At 40.3% G+C, this 17,390-nt stretch overlaps 1 protein-coding gene across 1 annotated transcript in view; it reads right to left on the bottom strand.

Annotated features, from left to right (window-relative positions):
* Positions 1 to 17,390, bottom strand: part of LOC306888454 (neurexin-2-like) — a gene marked incomplete at its 3' end in the record, with an annotated part of 552,351 nt that overhangs the window by 21,233 nt on the left and 513,728 nt on the right. Inside the window, exon 18 of the mRNA XM_079446766.1 lies at positions 12,049 to 12,220. Coding sequence (XP_079302892.1) covers positions 12,049 to 12,220 — 172 coding nt within the window. The remainder of the gene's footprint in view (positions 1 to 12,048; positions 12,221 to 17,390) is intronic.

Raw genomic sequence — 17,390 nt, 5'->3', positions numbered from 1 at the left:
AGAACAACGAGCAGAGCGTTTACTCTTCGTTCAGTGTTTAACCCTCTGAGTTTCATTCAAGCGTTACGTGCGGGTTAGTTTGCGTTCTGTTTAGACGGTTCGTCTGCTCTGACTAATTCTTCATCAGATCTACATTCATTCGGTTATGTGAGTTTAGAAACAGGTTTATGACTGAGGGCTTCTTTATCTAATCCAATGAAAACTAAATCCTGCTTGCTGAAGAGGAGAAGAGCGGCGGCCCTCAGGGTTTAGAAGAACGGTTGGTTAAATTCTGCTTATCCTTTACATTTTCCCTGTCGGTAAAGCCTCAAACTCCTTTAACCCTTTGAGTTGACAGACTGTCCTCTACTCTGATATTCTTACACACGTCGGCCACCTCCAGCTCTTTTACAGAAAGGGACAGGTTAACCTTAAGATCTACTGACAGCATCCTACAACTCAAACTGAGAGTCGACTCAAACGATTCTCTGTGCACGTTTTCAGATCAATACAAACAAAGCAGTTTGATTAGCAGTTTCATTAAATCAATATAAATGTCTGTTTTATATTTCCTCATGAAACTTTATGAACGTTTGCCCAAACTGCAGAAAGTGAAGTTCTTCCTCAGTGTTTTTGTCTTGTTTTTCAGCACAAACATAAAAGCATTCTTAAATCAAGGTACATTTACTGAGGATCTAAAATGGCAGAATATAAGAAGTCTTATTTTCTGGGAAACTGATCAAAATGAAAAACAAACAGCTGGAAACGGGTCAAAAATACACCGGTTTTCCCTTTGAATTAAGTTTATTTTCTAACTCAGATATGTGTTGGTAACTTTGAACAGTTCCTGAGAAAACAAGACTTCTGTCATTTAGCATCTGAAGTAAATGCATCTTGATTGATTGAATCACTGATTAGTGGCTTCTATTATTCATGATTGATTTCAGTAAGTTGTTCTCTTTCTGATGTTTCATCATGTTTATTTGCTGCTGTAACTAGTAGTAAAGAGGAAGAGATCATCAGTGATCTGTCGCCACAAAACATCATTTACGATTTAAATTTAGTGATAACACTGACAGAATTTGTAAGCTGAGACTTTGTTTCATGTTAAAAGTAACAAAACAAAGATTATTGGCGCTCTACAAATAATGTTTAGTGAAGGTCTGCTCATGCATCAACTGAAAACAGCAGACTAAAAGATCTCAGCTCATGAAAATGATCCATTATTTTGGCCAAAACTAGAAATGTGTCTTGATTTAAAAATGTTTAGAGGTTTGTGCTGGAAAACAAGACACAAATACAGAGGAAGAACATTAATTTCAGCAGTAAATTAGACACATGACGTCAGTTTCAGCAGTAGGCTGGAACTTTTAAATAGGTCAAATTGCCCACATGTTGTATTTGTTCATGCTTCAAGCTGATTCTTGCATCAAAATCCAACAAAATACCTGTGTGTGCAACAGAAAGACATGGGTAGGTGACGTATCAATGTGTCCTATGGTGTAATGTAAAAAAACAACACCAACTCTAACATTGAAGATAAACCTCTCTCATGTTATTTGTAACTCTAAGAATGAAGATACATTTTTCTCATGTTATTTGTATCTTAAGTTTTTTTTTTTTTACATTTTTGCTATGTCACACCATAGGACACAGACCAATTTTTATTTGTAAACTCCCCACATGCAGACTAACCAAAGCTAGAAGAACTACATAACGCCTGGCTGTCCTGCAGACTTTGCCCTCGGAGTGGGTGTGTCCTCAGAGGAAACAGGAAACATCAGACAGATAGTTAAGACCTTCTGGACTCAAAGGGTTAAAGTCGGAATCAATTTAGAGCGGCGAGAGCAAAGATGAAACAGAGGCACTGAAATAGAGTCCCTTTAACTGTGGAGTTTAGATTGTTTGAACTGTTGTGAATCAGCTTCTGCTCGATAGGACGTTTCACAACAGTAAACAGCTGTGCGTGTGGTTGGCAGGTTAAGGGAGGGTTATGTGGGGGTTATTGGTAAGGTTAATACTCTGGAGAAGTGCAGTCCCATTGTCAGATGACAGATCTGAGAAGCGCAGCGTTCCCATTAGTCTGAGTCTTTCACAAAGACTATAATGCACACTTCTTTAGGTGTAAACTACCAATGAAATGTTGTTTTCTCCTCATTCTTCTTTTCGCATGCTCGCCATTCTCTGCTACATCCGTGGGCCTGCACTTCAGCCAGAGATGTGTTTAGCGTGATTAGACAAACCGTTCGTTAGTGGGGTTTGGTGCTGTTTAATTACCTTTGTCGAGTAGCCACTCGTCAACTACCCGACCGAGTCGGTATGGGATTCTTTGCCTAGCAATAGCCAGCCGATCACTATCAAAGCTCCCTTTGAAGAACAAACAAATTCAACAGGTTACAATCTGGAAGGTCAAAGGTTAAAGATTAGAGGTTAGAGAGAACGCCTTTAAAATCAGATTTAACACCCTCGAGGCTTTAAACATGGTTTTGGAGGTTAGAAAGTCAAGCAAGCTCTGGTTACCATGTGTTTTAAACATGAGTTAAGCATATTTATGAGTCATTTTAGAGGTTGAATTTTACTTCTGGATAATTACAGTGCATTAAAGTGTCTTGGTGAACGTGGAAAAGAAACCATCGTCGTTCACATTAAAAATGCATAAGAACATTTCCATATCAGTATATTGAATCAACAACAGTCCTGCTGAACATCAAACAGTGAGACTCCAGGAAGACATTTTCTGCATGGGGTCAAATGATCAAAGGTTCTTGAGTGCAGTGATTCACAGTATCACATCCAACCCGTTTCATTTGTAGATGTGTTCAGACCTTTGAAGCTTCGTCAGTCGAGCTCTTCAGGAGAAGGTGAGGACCTAAATATGCATCGAGAGAGAAAACCACAGCAAGAATGCCTGCGTCGCAGCGGAGATCAACCATCCCCACACACACTCTCTCTCTCTCACACTGACACACACACACACACACAAACACACTCTCTCACACACACACACACACACACGTTGGTTTTTGTGGTTTATGGGGACTCTCCATAGGCGTAATGGTTTTTATACTGAACAAACTGTGTGTGCTATTGCCCTACACCAACCCTACACCTAAACTTAGCCCTCACAGGAGACTTTGTGCATTTTTAGATTTTCAAAAAAACACCATTTAGTATGTTTTTTAAGCCTTTTGAATTACGGGGACATAGGCAGTGTCCTCATAAACCACCTTCATATTGTAATACCTCTGTCATACCCATGTTATTATACACATTTGTGTCCTCATAAACCACATAAACATGCACACACACATACACACACACACACACACACACACACGCGCACGCGCACACGCACACACACACACATGCACTCTCTCTCACACACACACGCTCACACACACACACACACACACACACACACACATGCACTCTCTCTCACACACACACACACACACACTCTCTCTCTCTCTCTCTCTCTCACACACACACATACACCAATATTTAAATAAATAATATTAAAATATAAATAATCTTAATATTTAAATAAATACAGTAAAAATAAAATAAAATAAACACCAATATAGTTTACTTCTTGTCAGTTGTCTGTATTGTCCTGTGCCAATAAATGAAAAAATTGCAATAAGTAAAAACAAATATATATATATATATATTTAAAAAAAAAAACTTAAATAAGTTGCATATTTTAAAGTAATAATTATAATAATATAAATAATTAAAACAGTACAAACAGGCCAAATACACACTGGAAAAGGAGATCAGAGTGGCAAAGAGGAATTATTCTGACAAGCTCAGGAACAAATTCTCTTCCAGCGATCCGGCTTCAGTGTGGCTAGGATTAAAGGACATCACCAGCTACAAAACACCACCCCCCAGCACTCTGGAGAATCAACACCTGGCAGACGACTTAAACGAGTTCTTTTGTCGTTTTGAACGATCACCCCACACCCGCCCAGAACACCCCTCCACACAACCATTCACACCTCCAGCAACCCCTCTCTCCCCCACACCTACAATTCAGATCAGCGAAGACGATGTGTGCCAGGTCTTCAGGAAGAACAAAAGAAGGAAAGCACCTGGTCCAGATGGTGTGTCACCAGCCTGCCTAAAGATCTGTGCTGAGCAGCTGGCCCCCATCTTCACACAGATCTTCAATAGATCACTGGAGCTGTGTGAAGTCCCCTCATGCTTCAAACGCTCCACCATCATCCCCGTCCCAAAGAAACACAAAATTACTGGACTTAATGACTACAGACCTGTGGCACTAACGTCTGTAGCCATGAAATCATTTGAAAGACTGGTTTTGGCTCATCTGAAGGACATCACTGGACCCTTACTGGACCCCCTGCAGTTTGCCTACAGAGCAAACAGGTCTGTGGATGATGCAGTCAACATGGGACTACACTTCACCCTGCAGCATCTGGACAGACCAGGGACTTATGTGAGGATCCTGTTTGTGGACTTCAGCTCTGCTTTTAACACCATTATCCCGGAAACCCTTCAAAATAAACTAACTCAGCTCTCCGTCCCCACCTCCGTCTGCCAGTGGATCAACAGCTTCCTGACAGACAGACAGCAGTTAGTAAAGCTTGGCAAATTCACATCCAGCACTCGAACCATCAGCACTGGAGCTCCTCAGGGCTGCGTACTCTCCCCACTGCTCTTCTCCCTCTACACCAACGACTGCACATCTAAAGACCCCTCTGTCAAGCTCCTGAAGTTCGCAGACGACACCACACTGATCGGCCTCATCCAGGACGGTGACGAGTCTGCTTACAGACAGGAGGTTAAGGAGCTGGCTGTCTGGTGCAGTCTTAACAACCTGGAGCTTAACACGCTCAAAACTGTGGAGATGATCGTGGACTTCAGGAGAAACCCCCCTGCTCTCCCCCCACTCACCATCATGAACAGCACTGTGACTGCAGTGGAGTCATTCAGATTCCTGGGCACCACCATCTCTCAGGACCTGAAGTGGGATATTCACATTGACTCCATTGTCAGGAAGGCCCAGCAGAGGTTGTACTTTCTTCGCCAGCTGAGGAAGTTCAACCTGCCACAGGACTTACTGAAACAGTTCTACTCTGCCATCATTGAATCCATCCTCTGCACCTCAATAACTGTCTGGTTCAGCTCAGCTACCAAATCTGACCTCAGAAGACTACGGAGGGTAGTCCGGACTGCTGAGCGAATCATTGGTACAACCCTCCCCACTCTCCAAGAACTGTACTTATCCAGAGTGAGCAAAAGGGCTGGTAAAATCACTCTGGACCCCTCACACCCAGCACACTCCCTCTTTGAACTGTTACCGTCTGGTCGACGCTACAGAGCTCTGAGCACCAGAACGACCAGACACAGGAACAGTTTCTTCCCTCAGGCAATCCATCTCATGAACACTCAATAAATAAACGTGGAACACACAACTAATACATTATCCATTCACCACACTCACTTATTTTATTTTCTCATTTCTAATTTGCACATACTTGACCTGTACATACATAGTCGCCTATATTATATATTATATATTGTGTATTTCTTTTTTTTTTTTTTTTTTGCTGCTTGTACATTGGTCATTGGCTATTTCCTGTTATTTTGTTTCATTACCTGTGTCCTGTCCTGTTACTGTCCTTCTGTTGCACTGTGGAGCTTCTGTCACTACAACAAATTCCTCGTATGTGTAAACATACTTGGCCAATAAAGCTCATTCTGATTCTCTAAAATAATAAATGAAATATGTAAAACTAATCCACACAAAACATAAACGGCCCCACTGTGAACAGGTCTTGTAATCGCACTAATGCTGCGGTAACATCGCGACTGTAATTATTACTGTAATTAGTCAGCTGCTGTTCAAATGGGAGCCGTTCTCATCCTCAGATGAGGAGCGTTTTGTTTCTATGGCACAGTGGATTCCTGTGGACGTTCTGAGTGTTTAGCAGGTATTCTCACACTGTGACTGAGACATTACCACGAGTAAACCACAGCAAACCTTACTGACCTTCAGCACTTATCAACCTGCTCCAGTTAAATACAGCCTGTTACTATGACAACGACTGGGATCAGTCCAGGATGGACCAGGCCTGCAGGAGGCGCCATCCTACCCACAATTCCACTGCAGACTCCCTCTGCACTAACTGGGTCACTGGATATTTATATTTCTCCAGTCCACACTGCTGCTGCTGATGCTTGCGTCATTAACACACACACACACACACACACACACACACACACACACACACACACACACACACACACACACACTCACACAATCACACTCACACACACACACACACACAGTCACACTCACACAGTCACACTCACACACACACTCACACACACACACACAGTCACACTCACAGTCACACACACACATACTCTCACACACACACACACACACACACACACACACACACACAGTCACACTCACACAATCACACTCACACACACACACACACACACACACACACACACACAGTCACACTCACACAGTCACACTCACACAGTCACACTCACACACACACACACACACTCACACACACACAGTCACACTCACAGTCACACACACACATACTCTCACACACACACACACACACACACACACACACACACACACACACACACACACACTCACACACACACACACACACACACACACACACACACACACACACACACAGTCACACTCACACACACACACACACACACACACACACACACACACACACACACACACACACAGTCACATTCACAGTCACACACACATACTCACACACACACACACACACACACACACACACGCACACACACACACTGGTGTTAATTTCGTTGACGAATAATTTTCATCAACAACATTTTTTTCACTGACAACGACGAGACGATAACGAACGAAAACTCTTTTTGAATGACAAAAATTATGACGCAAATCTATTGACATTTTCGTCAACGAATAAAAACAAGACGAAAATGTTAGGGAGGGACGATTTGGGAAGAGATGAATTCAGAACGAATCTGCTGCATAGAAGGTTAGATGCGAACATATGAACTGGCGGGACATAAGCTAAAATACACTTGCTGCACGGCGCATAAAACGTTCAAAAATGTCAATATGTGGGAGTAAGAGGAGAGCAGACATATGCATAAATCTGACGACGCAAGAGAGAACTCAATTCGATCCGGATTTCTAAGCAAAGACACTGAAGCATATACACACAGAAAGTGTCTCACAGCGCATGAGTAGGCTACTCTTTGTGTGTATTTCTCCATTAATGCGACGTGAAAATTATGTTGAAATGTCCGTTTTGACGAACGTATCAAAGTCTCTTTAAGACAAGTCATGTCACTCGGCGGCCATCTTTGAAACGCCTCTCGGGCATCCAAGAGCAGCTCCTATCACTTTGAATTAGAGGTCGACCCATTGATCGGCTGATTTTTGGCATTTTTTAATTAATCGGCATCGGCCGATTGTGCTGCAAATTAGGCCGATTAATATACAGGCGCTCTGGAAGCAACACGTGATGCTGCCTCGTGCGGCAAGCAGATTGCCATTCCACTGGCACCACAGATAACCCTGTGATGTCCCCCTCTGCCTGCTAACTTTCTGAAGAGAGAACTACCTGGTAGAGCTGTGCGATTAATCGAAATCGAATCGCAATCACGATTTGAGACGTTGTGATTTGCTAATCGCACAGCCTGCGATGTGGACGCGATATTACTCTGATCCAGATCATATGCACGATAGCCAGCCCTGAGTGACGGTCTTACTAACAACAGAGTGAGCGCACCTCCTCCCCGATCAGCACTGCTCGAGCCAACTGCATTTACACCCACCGTTTAAAAAGGGTCAGATCGAAAGTTAGGCAAATTAAAATTAAAGAAAACATATATATATTATATATATACGCTGCATGTTCGCTAATTCAGAAGACCGCACACACAGCCCGTGTCTCTGAATGCTTCTCATACTCGCTGCGCGTCTCCCGCGTCTCACGGACGAGCCGCACACACTTTTATACTCGCGGTCTCGCGCCCGGTTCTGCTCCGCAAGTCTCTCACGAGCGCATCTGGAAATATGGACGAGGCTTGACGCACGCGCGCAACCTGTGTCCACTCGCGCCTGGCTCCGCGTTTAAAACGAATGTAAATTAAGTCTAACTGCTTGTTAATTTCACTTGGATGAAATGAAACATTCAGCACATTTTCCACTTGTTCTTAAAATCCCAAAAATACTTAAAAATGAATAAACCAGCCCGTGTAACATATAATACTTGACTAAAGAAATACAGTTCTTTATTTATAAAAAATAAACAAATCTTTCCTGTGAAATTCAGTAATTCTGTGAAGTACAGGTGCATCTAAATAAATTAGAATGTCGTGGAAAAGTTCATTTATTTCAGTAATTCAACTCAAATTGTGAAACTCGTGTATTAAATAAATTCAATGCACACAGACTGAAGTAGTTTAAGTCTTTGATTCTTTTAATTGTGATGATATAGGCTCACAAAAACCCACCAATACACCAAAATCTCAACAAATTAGAATACTTCATAAGACCAATAAAAAAAAAAAACATTTTTAGTGAATTGTTGGCCTTCTGGAAAGTATGTTCATTTACTGTATATGCACTCAATGCTTGGTAGAGGCTCCTTTTGCTTTAATTACTGCATCAATGCGGCGTGGCATGGAGGCAATCAGCCTGTGGCACTGCTCAGGTGTTATGGAAGCCCAGGATGCTTTGATAGCGGCCTTCAGCTCATCTGCATTGTTGGGTCTGGTGTCTCTCATCTTCCTCTTGACAATACTCTATAGATTCTCTATGGCGTTCAGGTCAGACAATGAATCTAAAATATATGACTTACAAGAAAAAAATGAACTTTTTCACCACTTTCTAATTTATTGAGATGCACCTGTACATAATAAATAATATTTTGGCATTCAAATACATCGCAAATACGGAAACATTTGGTTGTGTGTCGAATGAGAGACCCAACGTTGGTTTCAGTTTCGTTTTAGCCTAAATGAATTTGTTTTGGCTTGTCGTTTATAGCTAGCTTCTTATATTTTTAATTCTTGTTCTTTTCTAAATACTGTTAACTGAAAGCATTTGTTGTGGAGTGAGGGGAACTAAAATAGCCTAGCTATGTTTACAGTGTTTATTATAATGTTTGTAAACATTTCACGTCAGCATTAGGCCTATTTCTGAATTAAATAATAAAATGTCACTTATACGTGACTTTTCTCTCTCTCTCTCTCTCTAAAAAACACAATTTTTTATACGCACAGCATATCTTAACCATGCAGCAAACCTTTTTAAATATTTGGATAAATTACTGAAAAAAAATGAACATCCCTGAGATGAAGGGGAAAAAAAAAGAAATAAAGAAAATCGGCCAAACATATCGGCCCAAAAAATCGCCATCATATATCGGCCATCGGCTGCCCTGATTTCTAAATATCGGCATCGGCCAGAGAAAAACCCATATCGGCCAACCTCTACTTTGAATGGGGAAACATTAAATTCTCCAAAACTGTTCTTACGATTAAATTTCATATTTGAAATCACCAATGAAATCGGACAACAACTGTGTCATAAATGTTGTTTCTTTTGCTCAAATAGCGTTATAAAAATCTTATTTCTCAGACTAGATCAGCAGGTGCACATGAGCAGTCCTGAGTGCGCGTCTCGGAGCGCTGACTGTTTCTATAGCAACCGGGACTTCTAACGCCAGCTGCAGTGACGGGCTGACTTTACCGCTTAGCGATTGGCTCTTTCATTCAGAAGGTGGGGCTTCCTGCGATTGAGCGGCCATATTAATTGTTGCATTTTTCCCATTCAAAACTATACGAGTGACACATCTTGGGTATTCTATAGTCTTTGCAAGTATTCATGTAAACAGCTGTGAACGTAAACGGCAGGGAAAACGTGAATCAGTACTTTGCATCCATTGCATCCGTCACCTTACATTTGGTTTTAAAGGGATAGCAGCCTAACGCTATTGTCTGAGACACTGATGTTAATCAATCAACAAAAGAAAGACATACAATCACTCACTGCTCTTGACTGAAAAACTTTAGAAGCCCTAAAGATTAATCTAAATTATTTATAGAAATAAATATGTCTGCTTGAAAGAATGAAGAATATTGTAAACAAATTTTTATAAAAAATGCATAATTAGCCTATATAACCATTGGCATTTCATTAAAAAGAAAACCATGTTCTTGTTCTTTATGAGAAGTGGTTTTATTTAATTTGAACAAAGGCATGTTGTGTGTCACCGCAGTTAAATTGCAGTCTATCATGATAAAAAAAAAAAAAATAAATAAAAAAATATCAAACCTATATAGCCTATATAAATTTTAGAGAAATGCTTAATAAATGCACTGTAACTAAACCCATAAGATTTTAGCCGACTAAATTTACTGTAGATTACAAATAATGATAAATCGTATGATATTTAGTCGACTAAAACTAGACTAAAATGAAAAACCATTCAGATGACTAAAATATGACTAAAACAAAATCTAAATTTGCTGTCAAAATTAACACTGACACACACAGACACACTCAGACACACACACACACACACACACACACACACACACATACACACACACATACACACACACTCAGTCACATGTATCTTGATTCATGAATTATACTAAAAACAAGACAGATTATTTTTTTTGCTGTGCGAGTAATATGATTAATGATTCACTAGAATCAAATATATATATATATATATATAATAAAATTAATACCAAAAATTTAAATAAACAAAAAATAAATAACAATCACAATTAAATTAAATTAAATTAAAATAAATTATATAAAAAAAAACGTAAAAAAATCCCACACTGAATATAAACTCAGGTTGTGGGACACAAACAAATAAACAAAAACAAACAAACAAATAAATAAATAAAAACAAGTAAAAACAATCACTCTGAATCTAAGCTTTCGGACAGCTGCTTTAACCAGCAATAAGTGTCAGGTTTGGTGTGACATCTTGAATCATTAACACAAGTTAAGATGTTGATTTAGCACAGAAAACGTCTTCCTCAGAGAGAGACAGAGAGACACGTGTCTGTCTGTCATAACCGTGATCATATGTGTGTGTGTGTGTGTGTGTGTGTGTGAGTGTGAGAGTGTGTGTGTGTGTGTGTGTGTGTGAGTGTGAGTGTGTGAGTGTGAGTGTGAGTGTGTGTGTGAGTGTGAGAGTGTGTGTGTGAGTGTGAGTGTGTGTGTGAGTGTGTGTGTGTGTGTGAGTGTGAGAGTGTGTGTGTGTGTGTGTGTGTGTGTGTGTGAGTGTGAGTGTGAGTGTGTGTGTGAGTGTGTGTGTGAGTGTGTGAGTGTGAGTGTGAGTGTGTGTGTGAGTGTGTGTGTGTGTGTGAGTGTGAGAGTGTGTGTGTGTGTGTGTGTGTGTGAGTGTACGTGTTTAGCTATACTTGTGAGGACCAGATGTCCCCACAAGGATAGTAAAGCTTGAGATTTTTGACTTTGTGAGGACATTTGGCCGGTCCTCACAAGGGAAATAAATTATTAAAAATACTAAATGAAGTTTATCTTAAAATGTAAAAATGCAAAAAGTCTCCTGTGAGGGCTAAGTTTAGGTGTAGGGTTGGTGTAGGGCAATAGCATATACAGTTTGTTCAGTATAAAAACCATTACGCCTATGAGAGTCCTCTCAAGTATAGCAAAACCAACATGTGTGTGTGTGTGAGTGTGTGAGTGTGAGTGTGAGTGTGTGTGTGAGTGTGAGTGTGTGAGTGTGAGTGTGAGTGTGTGTGTGAGTGTGAGAGTGTGTGTGTGAGTGTGAGTGTGTGTGTGAGTGTGTGTGTGTGTGTGAGTGTGAGAGTGTGTGTGTGTGTGTGTGTGTGTGTGAGTGTGTGTGTGTGTGTGTGAGTGTGAGTGTGAGTGTGTGTGTGAGTGTGAGAGTGTGTGTGTGAGTGTGAGTGTGTGTGTGAGTGTGAGTGTGTGTGTGAGTGTGTGAGTGTGAGTGTGTGTGTGAGTGTGTGTGTGTGTGTGTGTGTTATGTGTGTGTGAGTGTGTCTCACCTGAAGGGAAGCGCTCCAGCACGGGCAGATTATCCACCTGTAGTGTGGCGTTCCCGCCGCTCCGTGTGAATCTGACCACATGATATTTCCCATCGCTGACCATCACGCCGCTCTCCTCGATGACGATGTCATCCGTCCCCACGTTAAAGATCACGCCGACCCTCCCGCGCTCCTGACACACACACACACACAGACAGACACAGAGAGAGAGATGCGGTCAGAACTCATCACTGACTCTCACTGCAGAGACACTGCAGAGGTCAAACTCATTTCTATCAGACACACCGAAGTTCAGACAGCCGTTCCAAATGGATCCTGACATTCTGTTTTCTCATAATTCACACACATATGAAAGCTGATTAATCTGCTATTGGTCAGTCAGACAGAGAGTTCCGTCCAGATGTGAACGAGGAAAAACTAAAGATAATGCAGACAATGATCAAATAGTTCGAGAGGGTGTGTATGTTAGGAGTAAGTCAGATAAGTAAGAAGGAGTTCTGATTGTCCTATATCTTTTCCCTGATGGGAGGGGTACAAAAAGTCTGTGTCCTGGATGAGTTGGGTCCTTGATGATGTTGCTAGCTCGCTTCTGTAGACGGCTAGCATAGATCATGTCAAGGTTCGGGAGTTTGATTCCTATGATCCTCTGAGCAGTTCTGACGGTCCGGGTCAAAGCTCGGCGGTTTTCTGCAGTGCAGCTGGAGTACCACACTGTGATGCAGTGACAGAGGATGCTCTCTATTGTGCTCCTGTAAAAGTTTACTAAGAGCTGGGTTGGCACTTTTGTTTTTTTGAGTTTTCTTAGGAAGAAAAGTCTCTGTTGAGCTTTCTTCACTAAGTGGGATGTGTTAATGGTCCATGTGAGATCTTTTGTTATGTGTAGACCCAGGAATTTGATGTCATTCACCCTCTCAACTTCCTCACCATTTATGTAGAGGGGGGGTGGTGTTGTTTTCTTGACTCTCCTGTAGTCTACAACGATCTCCTTTGTTTTGGCAGTGTTCAGAACCAGACCGTTGTTCACACACCATTTGATTAGGTGTTGGACGTCCTCTCTTTAGTGAGACTCATTGTTTTCTGATATCCTTCCCACTATAGTGGTGTCATCAGCAAACTTCACTATGGTGTTAGAAGAGGAGTGGATGGGTTTGCAGTCGTGTGTGAATAGGATAAGCCGTCTGAGTAAGCTTGTTGATATGTGATTCAAAAGATAGAGTATTGTCCAGGATAACACCCAAGCTCTTTACCTGTGCTGAAGAAGTGATTATAGAACCATCAATACACAGAACAATCACTGGTATTTGACAAATTATTTTTTGTACCAACAAGGAGGATTTCTTTTTTACTACTGTTAAGTTTAAGAAAATTGCCTGTAGGTTTTGAAGACAGCTGGGTGTCATCGGTGTAACAATACAAATGGAAATGATATATAAATCATCTGAAAGCTGAATCTTTCCATTGATGTATGGTTTGTTATGATAGGGCAATATTTGGCTGAGATACAACTATTAGAAAATCTGGAATCTGAAAAAAATCTAAATATTGAGAAAATCACCTTTAAAGTTGTTCAAATTAAGTTCTTAATGCATATTACTAATCAAAAATTAAGTTTTTATATATTTACAGAAGGAAATTTACAAAATATCTTCATGGAACATGATCTTTACTTAATATTATAATGATTTTTGGCATAAAAGAAAAATAGATAATTTTTATCCATATAATGTATTTTTGTCTATTGCTACAAATATACCCCAGTGACTTAAGACTGGTTTTGTGCTCCAGGGTCACAAATAATAAAGGGCCCAGAACTGAACCCTGTGGGACACCTGTAGTAATATGTGATGACTTAGATTTAAACTGACCTAGTTGAACAAACTGAGTACGGCCCGAAAGATAGGATGTGAACCAAACCAGATTAGTACCTACAATTCCAATAGAGTGCAATCTATCTAATAGAATTGTATGGGAAATGGTGTCGAATGCTCAAGTTACACTGTAAAAAAATGTAATTTATGGTAAAATACCGGCAGCTGTGGTTGCCAGAATTTTACCGTGAAAAATATGGTAGCAACATTTTAGGATTTACAGAACTGTTTAAATTTACAGTGAAAAAACATATTTCATTAACTGATACAATGTTAATATACACACTTTTCAGTTAACTCATTTTATTTGCAGAAACCGACTGCACTTAAATTATCCAACTGCCATTTGTTTATAAACTAATATTTATAATGTTTAAGTAAAGTGAGCATAAGGATATTAAGAACTGTTTTGCTTAAGTACATGAAGAAAAACCTACGGATATATACAAAATCAATAAAAGCATCAATTCAACTCAAACCTCTTGCAGATAACAGCAGCACACATACATGTACGATTAAAATTAGCGAAGACATTCTCACTGCATCAGTAACAGTTACTGCCTTTAAATAAAGCAACATGCAGCATAACATCAGTGTTGCTCTGTCCGTCCTTGACTGGTGACAATCAAAAATGATAACAAATAAAAAAATCAACTCTGAACATCACCAAACAGTCTACTGAAAAGTCACAACCAAAACACCACCAAAATAAAAGCAAATAAAGAAAATAGTAAGAACTTCCAGCTGCATAATTTATTCATGCTGCAATGCATGATGGGAGTTTTGAACTGGCACCCAGCATGCTTTGCAGCATGAATTGTTTTTTTTTGTTGTTTTTTTTAACAATTTTTTATTGACAATTATTATTAAAACATACAAAAGGAACATAAAAGAAATTAAAATAACATCAAGCATACTTCAGAGTGTATCATAGATTATACAGATAGCATAAATATAACCATAGAGAACCTTAAAAAGCTATAAAACCGTCAAACCATCCTGAAGTAATACTAGAGGGAAAAAAAACAAAAACAAATTATAAAACCCACCAAGCCAAAGCCCAAGACCAGCGTATAATAAAAAAGTTGAAACTCCTTCAGTTTAAGACAGCATGTTTTTTAGTTTCTCCAAAATCTGAGCCCAGAAACTGATGGAATCTTCCCTTGCCCCATGGATGCGTGCAGTGGACAACTCCATATATACAGCATCCATAAAAGTGAGAACCCAGTGTCTCTTATTGAGCGAGTGTGGAGGTTTCCACCTCGTTGCAACCAACTTCTTGGCCGCTGTTAGCCCTGCTAAAAATACCCGCTTCTGAATTTTATGTGGAATATCAGATAGATCGTTTAAGATCAGAACAGAAGGGGAGGAAGGCACCGAAATATTAAGTAAGGTGGACAGATTCTCACCAACCATGTTCCAGAAGTTAGAGACCCCCGGGCATTCCGAAATCATATGAAAAAATGTACCCAATTCACCCGTATTACAAAACGTACAATATGGATCAGGTTTCAGCTTCATACAATATAGTCTGCGCGGTGTCATGTAAGTCTTGTGGATAAAGTTGAAATGAATTTGTTGATGGTCCGGGTTCCTAGAAGCTTGGGATACCATAGACCAAACATGATCCCACTTAAAGTCCGGGGAGAGGTTCGGAATATCAGTTCGCCAAGAGGCATCCAGTGTCATAGGAGGAGATACTTTATCCAAAAAAAACCGGTATAACTTAGAAACTAAACCTCTCTTTCCTAGGGAACAACATAGTACTCTTAATAAAGGATGATCTTTCAGAGAGGCCGACCAAGGGACCCCATAAGTCTTCATGGCAGCCCTCAACTGTAAATAAAAGAAAAATGTAGAATTCTGTAGGTTGAATTGAGAGCGGAGTTCTTCAAAGCTAAATAGGCCCTTGTTACCCATAATATCACCCAGTGAATGAATCCCCTTATCATACCAATGCCTGCACTGACCGAAATGAATAGGATTCTTCCCAACGAGCAGTTTGTGATTATTAAAAATAGGAGAGTAGGGATTCCAGTTAGAGAGGATGCCACACGCTTTTTCCACCGTTCTCCAAACTGATATAGCGTAAGATATTAGGGGACCAAAGCGTATTTTACATTTATTTGAAGGTATATTGGCAAATAAAACTTCATTCAGTTTGAGCGGAAGCACTAAGTTTCTCTCCAGAGAAAGCCAAGAAATATCCTCTTCAGCATCATACCAGCTCATCAAGGGACGAAGCGCAAAAGCCCAATGATATAACTTAAAATTAGGAAGAGCAAGCCCACCAGAGAGTTTATTTCTCTGTAAAATAGAAATTCTAAGGCGTGGTCGTTTGCCGTTCCATACAAATTTGGTTATTAAGCTCTGCAATCTATCCCAGAAACAACAAGGGGGAGCCAGCGGGAGCATAGAACTCACAAAGTTAATGCGGGGGAGAACATTCATCTTAATAATTGAAATACGTGCTCTAAGAGAATTAGAGAGTGAAGACCAATTTTCCAGGTTAGACGAAATTTTTGAAAGAATGTCATTATAGTTGTTCTTACTAATAAATTGCAGGGAATCTCCAATCGTGATGCCTAGATATTTAAACTGTTTAACCATAGGAATGTCTGAGGGTAGCGCCGTGCTCTTCAGCGCGCCGTTCAGAGGGAGAAGAGCTGATTTGTTCCAATTTATTTTATAACCCGAAATCTTACCAAAACGGTCAAACTTATTCAAAATGTTGGGTAAGGATTGAGACGGGTTACCTAGATAGAGAAGAACGTCATCAGCATATAATGAAATATGATGATTAGTTCCCTGTATTGAGATGGGGGCAATATTTTTATCAGTACGGATTGACTGTGCTAATGGCTCCAGCGATAGAGCAAAAAGAAAAGGACTTAGGGGACACCCTTGACGAGAACCCCTGGCTACTACAAACAAAGAAGAACAGGTTTTGCCTGTCAGTACCATGGCTGTGGGATTAGCGTACAAAACTCTAATCATGCGGATAAAATGAGGACCCAGAGCCATTGTCTCGAGAACGGACCACAGATAAGACCACTCCAGACGATCAAAGGCCTTCATAGCGTCTAAGGAGAGAATAGCAGTAGGCGAAGCCAGTGAGGATGAGCCATGAATTATGTGAAGTAACCGTCTAACATTATCAGAAGCTAATCTAGATTTTATAAAACCTGTCTGGTCACTGTTAACTAGCTTAGATAAAAATGGTTGAAGTCTAAGAGCAAGCACTTTAGCGTAAATTTTTAAATCAGCATTAAGAAGGGACAGAGGTCTATAGCTAGAGCAGTCATTAGGGTCTTTATCCTTTTTAAGCAAAAGTGAAATTACCGCAATATTTATATCTCTCGAAAAGGAGCCTCTTTCGACCGCAGTTCGTATCATGTCAAATAACAAGGGGCCTAAACTGTCCCAAAAGGTTACATAGAACTCTGGGGGAATTCCATCCAGCCCAGGGGATTT

Source organism: Barbus barbus, assembly GCF_936440315.1.
Source record: "Barbus barbus genome assembly, chromosome: 2".
Lineage (NCBI taxonomy): Eukaryota > Metazoa > Chordata > Actinopteri > Cypriniformes > Cyprinidae > Barbus > Barbus barbus.
This window is presented reverse-complemented; position numbering and strand designations above follow the sequence as displayed.